Source organism: Syngnathoides biaculeatus, chromosome 7, assembly GCF_019802595.1.
Source record: "Syngnathoides biaculeatus isolate LvHL_M chromosome 7, ASM1980259v1, whole genome shotgun sequence".
Lineage (NCBI taxonomy): Eukaryota > Metazoa > Chordata > Actinopteri > Syngnathiformes > Syngnathidae > Syngnathoides > Syngnathoides biaculeatus.
The window spans coordinates 14,984,935-14,998,357 of NC_084646.1; the positions used below are offsets into that span (position 1 = coordinate 14,984,935).

General features: G+C 43.8%; 2 protein-coding genes across 8 annotated transcripts; one reads left to right on the forward strand and one right to left on the reverse strand.

Annotated features, from left to right (window-relative positions):
• Positions 1 to 2,020: 2,020 nt before the first annotated feature.
• Positions 2,021 to 13,423, reverse strand: vamp4 (vesicle-associated membrane protein 4). 7 transcript variants are annotated; one of them, XM_061825830.1, is made up of 9 exons: positions 11,071 to 11,232; positions 9,359 to 9,484; positions 8,141 to 8,248; positions 6,652 to 6,698; positions 5,701 to 5,751; positions 4,766 to 4,866; positions 3,819 to 3,898; positions 3,677 to 3,728; positions 2,023 to 3,540 (listed from the first exon to the last, which is right to left on the reverse strand). In XM_061825830.1, the coding sequence occupies exons 2-9, from the start codon at positions 9,359 to 9,361 to the stop codon at positions 3,515 to 3,517; spliced, it is 468 nt and encodes a 155-aa protein (XP_061681814.1). In that variant the 5' UTR covers positions 9,362 to 9,484; positions 11,071 to 11,232; the 3' UTR covers positions 2,023 to 3,514. The 7 variants fall into 7 exon arrangements, with proteins under 7 accessions (XP_061681813.1, XP_061681812.1, XP_061681819.1 ...); XM_061825832.1 differs by lacking the exon at positions 11,071 to 11,232 and adding an exon at positions 10,940 to 11,038; XM_061825831.1 differs by lacking the exon at positions 11,071 to 11,232 and adding an exon at positions 10,785 to 10,913.
• rangrf (RAN guanine nucleotide release factor) lies at positions 11,799 to 12,820 on the forward strand. The gene has a single exon (XM_061825836.1). It carries the CDS (start codon positions 11,971 to 11,973, stop codon positions 12,541 to 12,543), a length of 573 nt encoding a protein of 190 aa, XP_061681820.1. The 5' UTR covers positions 11,799 to 11,970; the 3' UTR covers positions 12,544 to 12,820.

Genomic DNA, 13,423 nt, shown 5'->3' on the forward strand with positions numbered 1-13,423 from the left:
AATACATCGAAAAGGTTATGTATATTTATGGTACAGTTGAACATATATTTTCGCCCAGATAAGATTGTGTTCGAAATTGACATTCCATACACTTTAAGGAGCAACTTTGCCTCCTCAATCTTCTAGATCCAATTACCTGTAGTGACACACAAAATGGTGGACAAGGGAATCCTGGGACTGCGGTGAAGTCATCGGAAATCTATGTATTGGAAACCGATCGGGGCTGTGAACCATAAAGTCATAAATCCTTATGAGTACACCACAAACAAGAGCACTAAGCAAATACTGTCCACTTTCTTTTTCGGAGGCTTGTGTGGAGGAGGGTCTGTCACAATCTAAAAAAAAAAAAAAAAAAATCGGTAAAAGGACAAAAAAAAAAGTATGCGTTCTAACGCTGCTTCAGTGTTTTTGTACCTTGATTGGTTGAATTAAATTATACAAGACTTGACTCTAACCTCTCCACTCACAAACAACAGCGGAAGGTGGAAATATGAAGCATAGGAAGCTATGAAAAAAAAAAGATCTCCAAAACACCTGGTTCGTTGTGAAAAATGGATTGCACAGGAACGAAGGATGAGACCTACGTGGGTTCCAAATGACAGGTAGGTGTGTATAAACCTACTCAAAAAAAATAATAGTTGTAGGGGATGAAGTAATCCTTCTCTCAGAACGTATCATAAGTACGTAGTCAGGGGTGCTGAATGTGTCATTGTGCGCGGGCCAATGTTGTTCATTGCCGCTGGTGGAACGGGCGGGGAGGCAGTTTGCCCGCGTGCGGGAGAAAGGAGCCGCCCCCCCCCCCCCCACCGGTGTTTGGGCACCCCTGAAGTAGTTACTTCGCCCGGCATGGGTACTCTTGAGTACGCTACATACTGTTGGGGAGTCTGTTGTTAGAAGTGGTCCGCATATCATCTAAATATGGCTCAAAACAATGGGGTAATATAGCCCCGGTCACTTCACTCGATTGTGAGATGTTCTCCTCTTCGAAAAGAGCTTCCGTCTCAGAAGGGGCGTCGGAAAAATCCGAAAATCTCTTGTTCATCTCCCATAGCAGGTGCCACTACGTGTTTTTGCTGATGACGTTGCAGGCAATATGGCTGCCACTGGGATGTCGAGTGAGACTTCTGCAACTTTGCGCATGAATGACTCTCAGCTAATTTTTTTCCGTAGACATTCAAGTGAATAATATATGTAGTTTTCATAACAGCAATTTTAAAATGTACATAGGGATGTCGGTAGACCTTTAAGGTGTTTTGATGGGTTTCTTCCGGAAAGATCCCAGACAGAAATCAGCCTTCCTAACAGTATTTCCCTCAAAGTTGGAAACCCAGCATTGGAAACGAAGAACTAAGATCTAGCCTCGGTCATGATTGATGGAATAGCAGCAGGATTAAGTGTTTAACCATGCTTGTTTTCACAAATCTTATCCAAACGGCTTGAAGTGCCCTTCATTGCAGATTTGTTGTCTTTACTTCCAGCTAGTGACCCGCCCATATTATTTCTCGTATGCGTGTGTATTGCTAATAGTGCTTGCCACATATTTTTTTCCTTTCATTTCAGTTTTCCTTTCATGTGACTCACGTAACCGCTGCTATGCCCGGAATCTGAAAACGCAGGACCAAAACATTCTGTGCTGCCAATGTGGGAGGGTTTCCAAAAAAAAAAAAAAATGTTCACAAAGTCATAATATGATGACATTTTGTGTGCTGCTTCAAACGTTTTGCGTTTGAACAGGCGTCTGATTGGGTGGGTGGTTGCTTTTAACAGTTCCGCTTCCCCTTTTTTAAAAACATCAAATAAAACAAATCACCCCTGGGTGGGTGTGGCACAGCCGAGGCCTGAGTGAAATAAAAGACCCCGGTACAATAACAAGGTCTGAGATTTTTTTTTTTTTTTAAAACCGCTGCTAGTACAGTAAAATCTTGGAAGGATTTAAAAGACTGCTCAGGACATTCTTAAATATTTTTCAGCACATTATGATTCTCAAAAACTCCCCACATTCTGTCAACATGTGTATCCTACTGAAAATGTAAACATTTTAGGGGTTAAATTGAACGTTTGGCTTCTCACAACAAAATATGACCCAAAAAATGTCTGTCAAAGAAAAATGGCTGTTTTTTGTTTTGTTATTTTAATGGTTTAAAACTGGATTCCAAAGAAGGGTAAAAGTGTGTTTTTGTTGTATTGATTTGTTTTAGGGCAGCACGGTGGATCAGTTGGAAACGCGTTGGCCTCACAGATCTGAGGACCTGGGTTCAATCCCAGACCCGCCTGTGTGGAGTTTGCATGTTCTTCCCGTGCCTGTGTGGATTTTCTCCGGGTACTTCGGTTTCCTCCCACATCCCAAAAACATGCAACATTAATTGGACACTCTAAATTACCCCTTGGTGTGGCTGTTTGTCTCAATGTGCCCTGTGATTGGCTGGCAACAAGTTCAGGGTGTACCCCGCCTCTTGCCCGTTGACAGCTGGGATAGGCTCCAGCACTCCCCGCGACCCTCGTGAGGATAAGTGGCAAAGAAAATGGATAGATGGATGTATATGAAGGGTTTGTTTCCTCTTCCTTCCCACCAACTATCAAACCTATCTGGTTGGTTCCTTCAACCAGATCATACCAGGGCACGGGTTGTTATAAGCAGTTTATTTCAGACGGAGGGGAGGAATAAAGATTGGAATGCTTACGGCAAAGGGCGGCGTTACAGAATCAATTTGTACAGCTTTTAATAAATTAAAGAAGACAGTAAATCACAAGGGGTAGTTGAGTCCACACCATTTTACACTTTTAAGAACGTCCTCCGGAATGCCAAGAGAAGCAAGCTGAAACGTCCGCCTCGCCTTCATACAACACAAGTGTTGCGCTCAGCAAAACAAAATAATAAATAAGGTGGGGGGAGAGAGAGAAACACCACAGGACCTAACAGAACCAAATGAGTGGGTCGGGGTTGACCACATCGGCCTAGAGACATTCATGACATGGAAGTTTTGGTTTTGACCCTGTCCATCAGCGACTAGGAGGATAATGATGGGACTTTGTAAAAAGCATTGTAATGGTTTGATGATTCAGTTCTGTACACACACTTTCCCTTTTCATTTTCCAGTGTTGCAAATACACTTGCAGTCCAGTGATGGGTGGACAGAGAAGGGTCACTTCCATGATGGAGGCTAAAGTCTTCTTGTAGTAAAGAGTATGAAGAAGAATAAAAGCAAATGTCCTCCGTTGTGGTTTCCTGTACAGTCTTCCTCTCCTCGGTTAAACAGATTGGCAGGTTACATGATTAACGACACACACTGAATTCTACTACTTGGCGTGAAGACAGACGCGTCCAAACATAACCGACTCTACGCTTTCTAAAACTCCAAAGCGGGATGAAGGCGGCCGACCTTAGTGATGATTGCTGAAGGAGTTGGGTCGTCCGGCGCCCTCCCCCCCAACAATCGGATAGAAGGACCCTGGGAAGAGATGCCGAGGAAGAAGAGGGTGGAGGGTAGCCCGTCGCCCTCCTGCTCCTCGGACACTAGCGATACCGCAGGATCACTGGAACTGAAAGGGACGAGAGAGAGAAGGAGATCTAAAATGTGGTGACAAAGTGGAGCAGCGCACAGTTTGTTGAGTAGTTTGTACGTATCATTATGTACACAGTTCAAGTTAGGACGGTGATTCTTTCATGATCACTCACCGATGATAATGAGCAGGAGACCCACCACGACCAGAGCGATGATCATCTTCATCTGAGGATGATAAAAGCACACGGGATTCATTTCCTGTCGCTCATTACCAGTGACCAGGACGCACAGGCGAAACGGGAACCGAAAAGACACCTTCATGTTCCGCCATAACATCCTCCTGTGCAAATGTTTGGCCCGGCTGCTGAAGGCCGACGCATTGTCTGAAAGACTCTCTGGAAAAAGGAAAGAGGCATTTGAGGACACGCGGGGAAACATCTTAGGAGAAGCTGCGTATCGCGTTTGCTTGGACTTGCTCTGGTGACTCAGACTTGCACGGCTATTACGCAAGGTTCCAGAACACATGAAAAGTTGCCAATTTATACACAACAGAGCAAAAACACATTAGCTGACTACTACTTAATGTGGCATGTCCTCCTGCTAGCTTGTCACCTGGATACCGTTATTGTTAACGTCCTGTTTACTGGCGTGCAAACACTCCCTCCCCCTTGCCTCATCCAAGGCCGGACCTCCCCAGTCAACCTTTGCCATGTGTCTGCGCTTCTTAACCCAGAGGAATGCAACAAAATGCAATTACAAAGGACCACCTGCAACAGGCGCCCGAAGGGGGGGGGGGGCAGTCACGTAATCAACATGCAAATGTCTTCCACATGCGTGTTGTCGGCTGTTTTGACACAACAACTGCGTGAACGCCAAGTGACTGGCAACGACCTAACATCTTCGTCACTTAGGAAATGACAGCTTGATGTTGAGCACGTACACTGGCTCGATATGCACGTGTGAAATACGTGGGGGAGGGGGAAGTAAGACAAACTCTTACTATATACAATGAACCACTGCTATATTGCAGATTTTGAAGCCATCATATTTTTTTTTTCAAGGATTTTCACAGTCTACAGGCAAGTCCGAATTTAGAGGACCTTATAAAGTGCTTGCTCATTTGGGGTTGCTATGCGTTTGTGTTGAATTTAGATTCATTTTCCCAATATTTTCTGGTACATTCATTATTCAAATGGAATTCTACTGTGCTTTTAAATAAAAGCAGAACTAACTGACCCAAGGCTGCCCCACTGAAGACTCACCCGACTTGTCCTGCAGGTCGTCGAGGCGCTCGCCCCTCTCGATCACTTTGGAGATGTTCTCCTGCATCACGTCGATCACTTCGTCCACCTGCGACTGCACACTGAGCACAACAAAAAGTCAACCTTTTTTTTTTTTGACCAAATTTGCCGTGAAATAAAGGCTGTGGAACATTCTGAGAATGGCATCAACAATGACATGTATCTGTTTCATTAATTTGTTTGGATACATATAATTGGGTCTCTACGATATTTAGTTTATTAACTAATTCATAAAGAAGGGACATATTTCCAGAAATAAGAAGCTAAGATTTACGTTGGCCTCACAGTTCTGAGTTCTTAGAGAAAGTTCCGTGTGCTCCCTAAAAGAAATCAGTGGCTCCTTTTCATTTATTACAGTATGTATGTGAATTGTGCCATTGGATGTAACAACAAGTCACTCACTCATTGAATCACAATGCAAAATGGCAGAAACTGAATAGCTGTATGTTAATACTCTCAATTTGCATTTGATTTTTTTTTTTTCGCGCGCAACGCAGAATATCTGCGAAGAGATTGCATCAGCGGTACACAATTTCGCAGCGCGCAGTTTTGAGAGAACATTGGCTGACGCCTTCTTTTTGTTTTGTTTTTTGCACGCTGTCCCGTGATCGACCAAGACTCCCTCGCGATCACATCCCTGCCCAAGAGTGCTCAAGAGATTTTTATACTCTTCAGCCACACTGCCCAAGATACTTCGTGACCCAGTGTCAACCCTGAACAATGTACACGTTAACATGCCTGTGTTACACAATACAATAATTACTTGCAAGACCCTGGTAAACACAACAAGCCGCTGATGTAACGCACAGACAGACAGACACAGGCACAGACACGACTGACAGTGAAAGCTTTGAACTCCAGCTCGGCGTCGTGGGGAGGAATGCTTTTGGACTTACTGCTTGAGTTTATCATTTGGCCCTCCCAATCGCGGTCCTGTCGGGCCACGTCTGCACAACAAATAGAAATCAAGTCAGTAACAACACAGAACACTGTGGTGAGTGCTAAAAAATGGATTCACTCAATGCAGGGTGGGCAAAAGTAGGTAGGAGTACACTTGAAATTTGTTTATCTATATTGCATTTGCATTTTTTTAAATTATCTCTATGAAACAGTTGAAGCTTGTAAATTAAAAGTTGGGTTTCTATCATGGGTTAAGGTTTCCCATTTGTGTTTTAAGCACGATTCTTGGTTTTGTATATGCGTGTTGACCTGGTGAAGACCCCAAAAGTGGCGTGGAGCCGCTTCATTCCCTCCTCTACCTGTCTTGACTTCCTTCTTTCATCCATTCAATCCTTCCTCAATTTCATACAACCGTTTCCTCGCATCCTTGCTCACTTTCATGCATTGTTTCCCTTCTGCTCAATTTTTAATATGCTTGGATATGACACACTCTGTGAACAACCACCTTCTTTAGCAATGACCTTTTGTGGCTTATGCTCATCGATTACAGACTTCTGGACATCTGTCAATTCAGCCATCTTTCCCAAGAGAGTGTACTCTACTGACCCAGACTGAGAGTCAATTTAAAGGCTCAGGAAACCTCTTGAAATAATTAGCTGATTAGATTGTGGCACATTGAGTTTCCAATATTGCACTTTTTCACAGTTCTAATCTTCTGAGACACTGCATTTGGGGTATTCATTATCAGTCATCCATAACCCAAATGACGAGAACCAAGGACTGGAAAAATTTCATCCAGCCATCTATTTTATGAATCGCACATCTATGTGTAAGACTAATTGTCTTCAATGACTTGACAAAAACAGTGAAGATTCGATGTATCTCTACTTTTAATTCAAATGTTATCCCTACTTCTGGTCCACCTTGTATATGGAGACAAAACTCACAGAAAAAAGTCTTCTTCCTCATCTGAATCTTCCTCCAGCAGGTTCCTCTGCAAACACAAAACGGTCAGATAACAAAATTTGAAAATTATTGGAAAAGTTATCAGCTCTTATATTTTAAAAACAGGGCAGCACAGTGGAGCAGCTGTAGAGCGTTCACCTCACAGTTCTGAGGACCGGGGTTCAAATCCTGGCCCCGCCTGAGTGGAGTTTGCATGTTCTCCCCGTGCCTACGTGGGTTTTCCGGGGAGTCCGGTTTCCACCCACATCCCAAAAACATGCAACATTAATTGGACACTCTAAATTGCCCCTAGGTGTGATTGTGAGTCCGGCTGTCTGTGGCCGTGTGTACTGAGATTGGCTGGCAACCAGTTCAGGGTGAACCCTGCCTCCTACCCGATGACAGCTGAGTTGGCTCCAGCAAATCCCGCGACCCTCGTGAGGATGAGCGGCTCAGAAAATGGATGGACGGATGATGGTGGCTACTAATCTGCTTGCTGTCTCCACTTGAGCCAACATCAAAAGCACCGAGTCCTTGCCAACGAGGGACCAGTTCCAACGTGTGAGCGTGGATCAAGAGGAGCAGACTAGCGTCTAAAAGAAGCCGCGACACCAAACACCGACGCTATTCATGGAGAATCAGCGAGGACGGGTGCGTTCAATTCCTCACAGGAGAATGGGGCCTGTGTGGCCCGCTTTCCCATTGGACAGCGGTGTAGTGGAAGATTGCTGTTGCCGGGAGAAACGCCGCCTCCCTACCTTGGTTAAACCCGGTGCATGCATCACGGGATGTTCTGTGAGATTATGTAGAGTTAAGACGACATTTCCTCCAGGTACTTTGAAATTACAGAGACTAAAGGATGGCGACTGTCGTCTAAATGAAGTATCCACAACACACCCAAACAAGAGTTGAAAGAAAAAAAGTGATCAAGTATCCACAACACACCCAAACAGAGTTGAAAAGGGGGTGGTGGGTGTTGTGAGGCTTGGTCTGGACAAAGACAACGGCATCAGCAGGATGCTGGGGGCTTAATATTGGAAACTACACTTCTTAACGGAAACCCCCCCCCCTTAAAAACGTGATTAAGTGGCATATGCGCAACCCTATTAAAGTGCAATATAAAAGGACCTTGATCAACTGTAAATTTTTAAGGTGATTCTGTTTTGACATGTCAACAAAAGGGAAGTTGTACTTACACACAGATCGAGATTTAGTGGTGATTTCAAGATAGAATGACAAGTGGTTGCTACGGGATTTACAGGGCCATGTACTTCCTTCCGTGCTATCTTGACAACAACACAGCGACTTTTATATCTAAATATATGTCATGATCTTTTAGTCAGCCTGGTGAGTGCGTCAATAAAAACCTACGCCCGCACACACACAATATCACAGCCAGAAACCCACGCAAACAGAGTCTCACAGATACACACAATCTCAAACACGCCACACGCAAGCTCAGTCGTATCAGACAGACACTCTCTTCCTCACCCTCTCGCTGCGAACTGATCCCGTGACCTCATCATCGTTGAGATGTCTCTTAAACTTGGGGGGCATGTTGTCGTCAAGTTGCTGCTGCTCCTCCCGATCGGGCTCCCTCTGCAGGAGGCACAGCAAAAAGTCCATCAGAAGAACTGCCACAGGAAAGGTTGAAGCTAATTGACACTTTATTAGGTAGACAACCACAATCTAATGCTGTTTAATGCAATAAACGTTCAACAGCTTAGAATTGCTTTTATAGGGGGACAACATCCATCCATCCATTTTCTTAGCCGCTTATCCTCACGAGGGTCGCGGGGGTGCTGGAGCCTATCCCAGCTGTCAACGGGCAGGAGGCAGGGTACAAAATTTCCATTAAATTAAACCTGTTGCAAATTTGCAACCCCTGCCCGAAAAACCACAGCGCAGCAATGTCTTGCGATACAAGTGACCTGACTGGGTTTTTCGAGACACGAGCCGTCGATTAGATGATTTTTTAGTACAATATCCTCAAAAAAGCGATTTCAAGTTGCTTATCGCCACAAAAAGCTGAAAGTTATGGTATTTAAAAAAAAAATTAAAAATCCAATGAAAAACTGTAATTTTGCAGCATAATTAAATATATCTGGTCATTTAGTACCCCTTGTTCAAAAACACACTGTTCCACGGTTGCCATTGTTGTGGCTTTGTTCTTGTTATGGAAAGTTTACAAAAAAAAACGGCTACGGGAAATGATCAAAAAAGGCTGAGGAACCCTCACCCAGTGGTGTCAAAAAACAACTGGACCTTAATGTCCAGATGATGTAATTATGCTTCAAAATCAATCAACAAGGCGGCGGCGTAGGTGGTATGTGGAGGAGGAACGATGAATACGTTATCACAGCATGTCTTTATAAAGTATATCATCGAGTGGTATTTTTCTCATTAAAAACATTAGTTTTTTGGGGGGGTGGGAGAGGCTGGAAGACAATTGCATTCACATTCATTACAATCGGGAAAGGTGATCTGAAATACATGTGTTTTGAGTTGCAAGCGTTACCAAGCAACAAATTAACCTTCCCATTACAAGACACTATTGTACAGAGTTTATTCTTTGCGTATTTTGGCCCCCAGGTATCATTTGTCAAGACTATTGTTGGAAATTCTCCCCCCCCCCCAAAAAAAAAATGCTCCTTTAATATCAGATAACTATCCCGGCTCCATTTCTCTGATCAAACGTAACACTTATACCATTGAGTCCAGTTCAGTTCAGTTTAGAAACAGTTGCTTTCTCCACGTCTGATTTTGGCACCACAACTGGAACCTTTCAGGTCTTTCAGTCCGTGGACGTTTCCAGTAAACACATAAGCAAAGCGGCTATGGTGAGGAAACAAAGAGAAAGGAAACAGATATCTAGAATGTTAGACACATAGAAAGGAATGACAAAATAAAAATGTAGTTATCAGATAAAGAAGTGAAAAGTCCTTTAAAAGATAAGTATTTCTTGTTCAAAGTTACGGAAACGCCCACCTGAAGACCCCAACTTGAAAATTAAAGAGCGATAGCCAAAACGATTAAAAAAAAAAAAAAAAGACCTGGTATGCAGGCGTTTTGGACCTTCATGCAGTTTAGGTAACTAAACTTTTATCATGCACAAGAGAATTAGAGAGCAAAGGCTAAATGCCTAAAATAAGAAAATGAAACCGAACACACAAGCTTTCTTAAATGAGGTACGTCTTTCATGGGGTGGTCCATAGGTTGGCATGAATCTATTCATTATTCAGGTGAAAAATAGTTTTAGACAAAAGTAGGGATGCAAAATAAATAGGAAAGGTGATAGAAGGTTAAAGAAAAAAAGGCAGGTCTGACAAAAGACAAAAAGGTAGAAAAACAAATTTAATGAATGGAAGGAAGGATCTAAGAATATGTGAATAAAAAGCAGGACCGAGGCAAAGAAGAAACGAGGTGAGGAAAAAGCAGATGAGGTAAAGGAAGGTAAAAAAAGAGGTCAAAAAGTAAAAAGCTGAAGTAGGGGGAAAAGGAGGGTAACAAAAAAAGGTAGAAAACCAGGTTCATGCGATGGATGGCAGGATGCGTGAATTCCTTGTGTGTTGTTAACACACGTGGACAATAAAGGGGATTCTGATAACAGAAGAACAGAGGGGGCGGAATGAAGGCGGATTAAGCACAGGAAAGAGAGACATGGGGATGCACGTCTAAAAGGTGGACTGATGGGCAGGAAGGAAAACATGAAGAGATGGAGTAGGCAAGAGACAGGTAGAAAAGCAGATCTGAGGAAAAAAAAGTGTGAAGGAAGGAAAGCAGAAAGATGTAAGGAGGGAAGGAGGGTGGGAGGGAGTGATGGGAAAAAATGAAGGACAAGAATAGCAAAATAAATAAATAAATAAATAAAAATCAGGAAAAGTGAAGGAAGGCAAAATGGAATCATGAATGAATTTCAGAGGGGAAGAATGAAGTCTAAGGAGAAGGAAGGGAAGATAGGTGACCAGAAATGAAGACAATAGTAAGGATGTCAGGATATACGACTAAAAAATATCCCATATGAAAAAAATCAAGAAGATGCTAAGAAAGCCTCTGGAAATATACAAACGTTTTGTTTTTTTTTTTTAAGGGGGGTTAACACTGTACCTACTTTGGCCCACAATGACAAACCTACCTGTCAACACTCCTTTGTAAAATAGAATGCAACAATAAATCCCAACATAGGCCTGTGTTGTTTCAACCATACATTACAGTACACTAACAGTACCTCACCAGTTTAGTCACAAAGCAAACGCTTTATGGCATCATGAAAAAAAAACAACTAAATACCAGATTAAGTAGCTGTGTCACTGCTCTTTAACATGTCGTAGCCTCCATGCTAAGCTACGGATGCTATTTCTCATCAGCGGCCGCCTCAGTTAGGCAAAAGAAGCGGCCGTCGACGTGGGAATACGACTCACGCTTTAAGATGTCAGTTTTGGATGAGGTTTCATGGAATGATGTCCAAGGAGAGGACCATTGTGGATGCTAGCCGAGCTTCCGTCGCGACCGCTGCGACTGCTTCGTGATAGCTTGACACGGGTCATCTGACCAGGAAGTCAAGCAGGAAAACCGCACCCACCCGCCACATAATTCCTTGTACTGGTCAGTAAAATAGTATGCTTTACCGACAACAACACAAAGATGAATCATGGCCGTTTTACTGAGATAAAATCATGTTAATTTAATTTTAGGGGACGAGCAGCATAGTTGCGGTGTCTTGTCTCCGCCTCGCCTTTAGATGGCGGCATTGCGCTCATGCACTAAACATGCGTTATAATAAAAAAAATTAATCGACGGGGGGCATTTAACAATCGTGAACAAGCAGTAACCACCTCCAAAATGCTCCAAAGTAATGTTGTTCAAGGTTTTTTTCTTTGCATATTTCTATCCTTCCCCAATCTTTATTCTTGCATCCTTATAATTATACATACCTCCCCTCCTTTGTATTAATTCCTTTTTCTACTTTCCAACCCCTCGCACCATGATTGAGTCAGATTATTTGTTGTTTTTTACAGTAATTTTAAAAGGTGCAGTGTAATTTATTTTATCCAACCCTGCAATATGTTTTACTGGCATTAATATGGGGAAAATATATTTTAACTTTCAAGAAATTCAGCCGGATTGCTGTGTCTTGTCTCAGCCTTTCCTGTAGATGGCAGGAGTGCGCTTATTAGACGGGAATATTACGTAGAAGAAATCAAAACTCGAAAACAAGTTGATAATGTGGCTTGTAGTATATCTTGGTCCCTTTCCCCACTAGTGAAGTTAGTTTGGTTTTCTACAGATTTTGCATAAAGGTCTTCCTTCGTCACGTTGATATGCAGCGACTCAACGAACCTCACCCATTGTTCGGAGGCGCGATGTCAGCCGTCCTCCCTCATAGCGCCGCCGACGTGAGCAAACTGCGGGAGATCCCTGACAACCAAGAGGCATTCGTCCACGCCCGCACCGACCAGAGCCTCATCGTGGAGCTGGTCGAGTACCAAGAGCACGTCGCGGACCAGGACGCGGCCCGGTATCACTTCGAGGACATCGCGGGTAACAACGCCGCCTCGCAGCCCAGCGCGCAGGAGGTAACCGGCGTAGTCGCCTTGCCCAAATCTTCGCTCTCCCTGTCGGCGTGCAGCTCCGCTTGGGCGCTGACCGGCACCCAGTGCGTGTCCAAATTCAACGAGACGGCCAGGAACCGGGTGAGGCTCCACCTCGGGGTGTTCCGCCTGCCCCAGTTCGGCACCGACGTTTTGGTGACGTTCAACGACCCGCAGAGCATCTGCCCCGACAGCAGCAGCAGTCCCGCGGCCGTGGGAGCCGGGGTAGAGCCGTGGACTGTGGAGGACTTCCAGCAAGTGCTGCAGTCCCTAACGCTGCACAACCAAGGGCTGTTCGGCTAAAAACTGTGGCGGGATGGACCATGGGACATTAACGGACCCCTACAGTATTTCATCCTTCCAACCATTCAATTGCAAAAGCAAATCAAAGTCACCACATATTTTATTTTTGCCGAAATAAACGATGGTTACCCTATTTCAGTGTTTTTTGACCTTTTTTGAGCCACGGCACATTTTTTACATTGGAAGAATTTTGTGGCACACCACTAACCAAAAATGTTACAAAAAGACACTCTGTATAGTATATTTAATTACAATATAATTTCTCTATTTATACTCAGTCTGTGTGAAACCTGAGCCTGTTTAGATGAACACAAAGCCGATATCCTAGCAGGAATAGAAGAAAGACACACACGAAGCTCTTCTTCAACAGCTCTCAGATTCTCTTTAGACTTTAGCTATGTCCTTAACTCCATCAGGGCCGAGCATCTCGTTGACAATGGCTTTACAGGCAGGTAGTATTAATGTCTCTGCCACAGTGTGCGGCTTTTTTGATTTAGCAACAAGTTCGGCGACTAAGTAACTAGCTTTGAGGGCTTTCTCATTTACCTTTGTGGTTTTTCTCATAAACGTTGCCTGTTTCTCTGTTTTTACACGCAGGCGAACAAAATAGTCCATCGGCTTGTTTTGAAGCGACGGGTGTGTCGTTTGGAGATGGCGTTTAAGCTTGCTTGGCACCATGGCGCTGTTGGATAGCTTCTCGCCACACACCCGGTGAAAGTAAATCCAAACGAAAGATAGCTTTCACTATATTGCCTTGAGCTCACCGGCTTTGCTTTCTTTTTCCCACCACTCATACTAGGGCCTTCATCCGGGTCAGAATCTTGTCCAGGGCCCAGTTTGGAGTTTGCAGTTGTCCTTTTTAAAAACTTCCCCATGACTG

Bases quoted from the DNA above. Each gene is read 5' to 3' on its own strand.
- vamp4 (XM_061825828.1), bottom strand. From the start codon at position 13,221: ATGGTGCCAAGCAAGCTTAAACGCCATCTCCAAACGACACACCCGTCG. The intron at 3,899-4,765 runs GTGAGTCTTCAG...TCCTTTTTCCAG, and splicing joins CGACCTGCAGGACAAGTCGG to AGAGTCTTTCAGACAATGCG. The intron at 3,729-3,818 runs GTGTCTTTTCGG...TATCATCCTCAG, and splicing joins TGTTATGGCGGAACATGAAG to ATGAAGATGATCATCGCTCT.
- rangrf (XM_061825836.1), top strand. From the start codon at position 11,971: ATGCAGCGACTCAACGAACCTCACCCATTGTTCGGAGGCGCGATGTCA.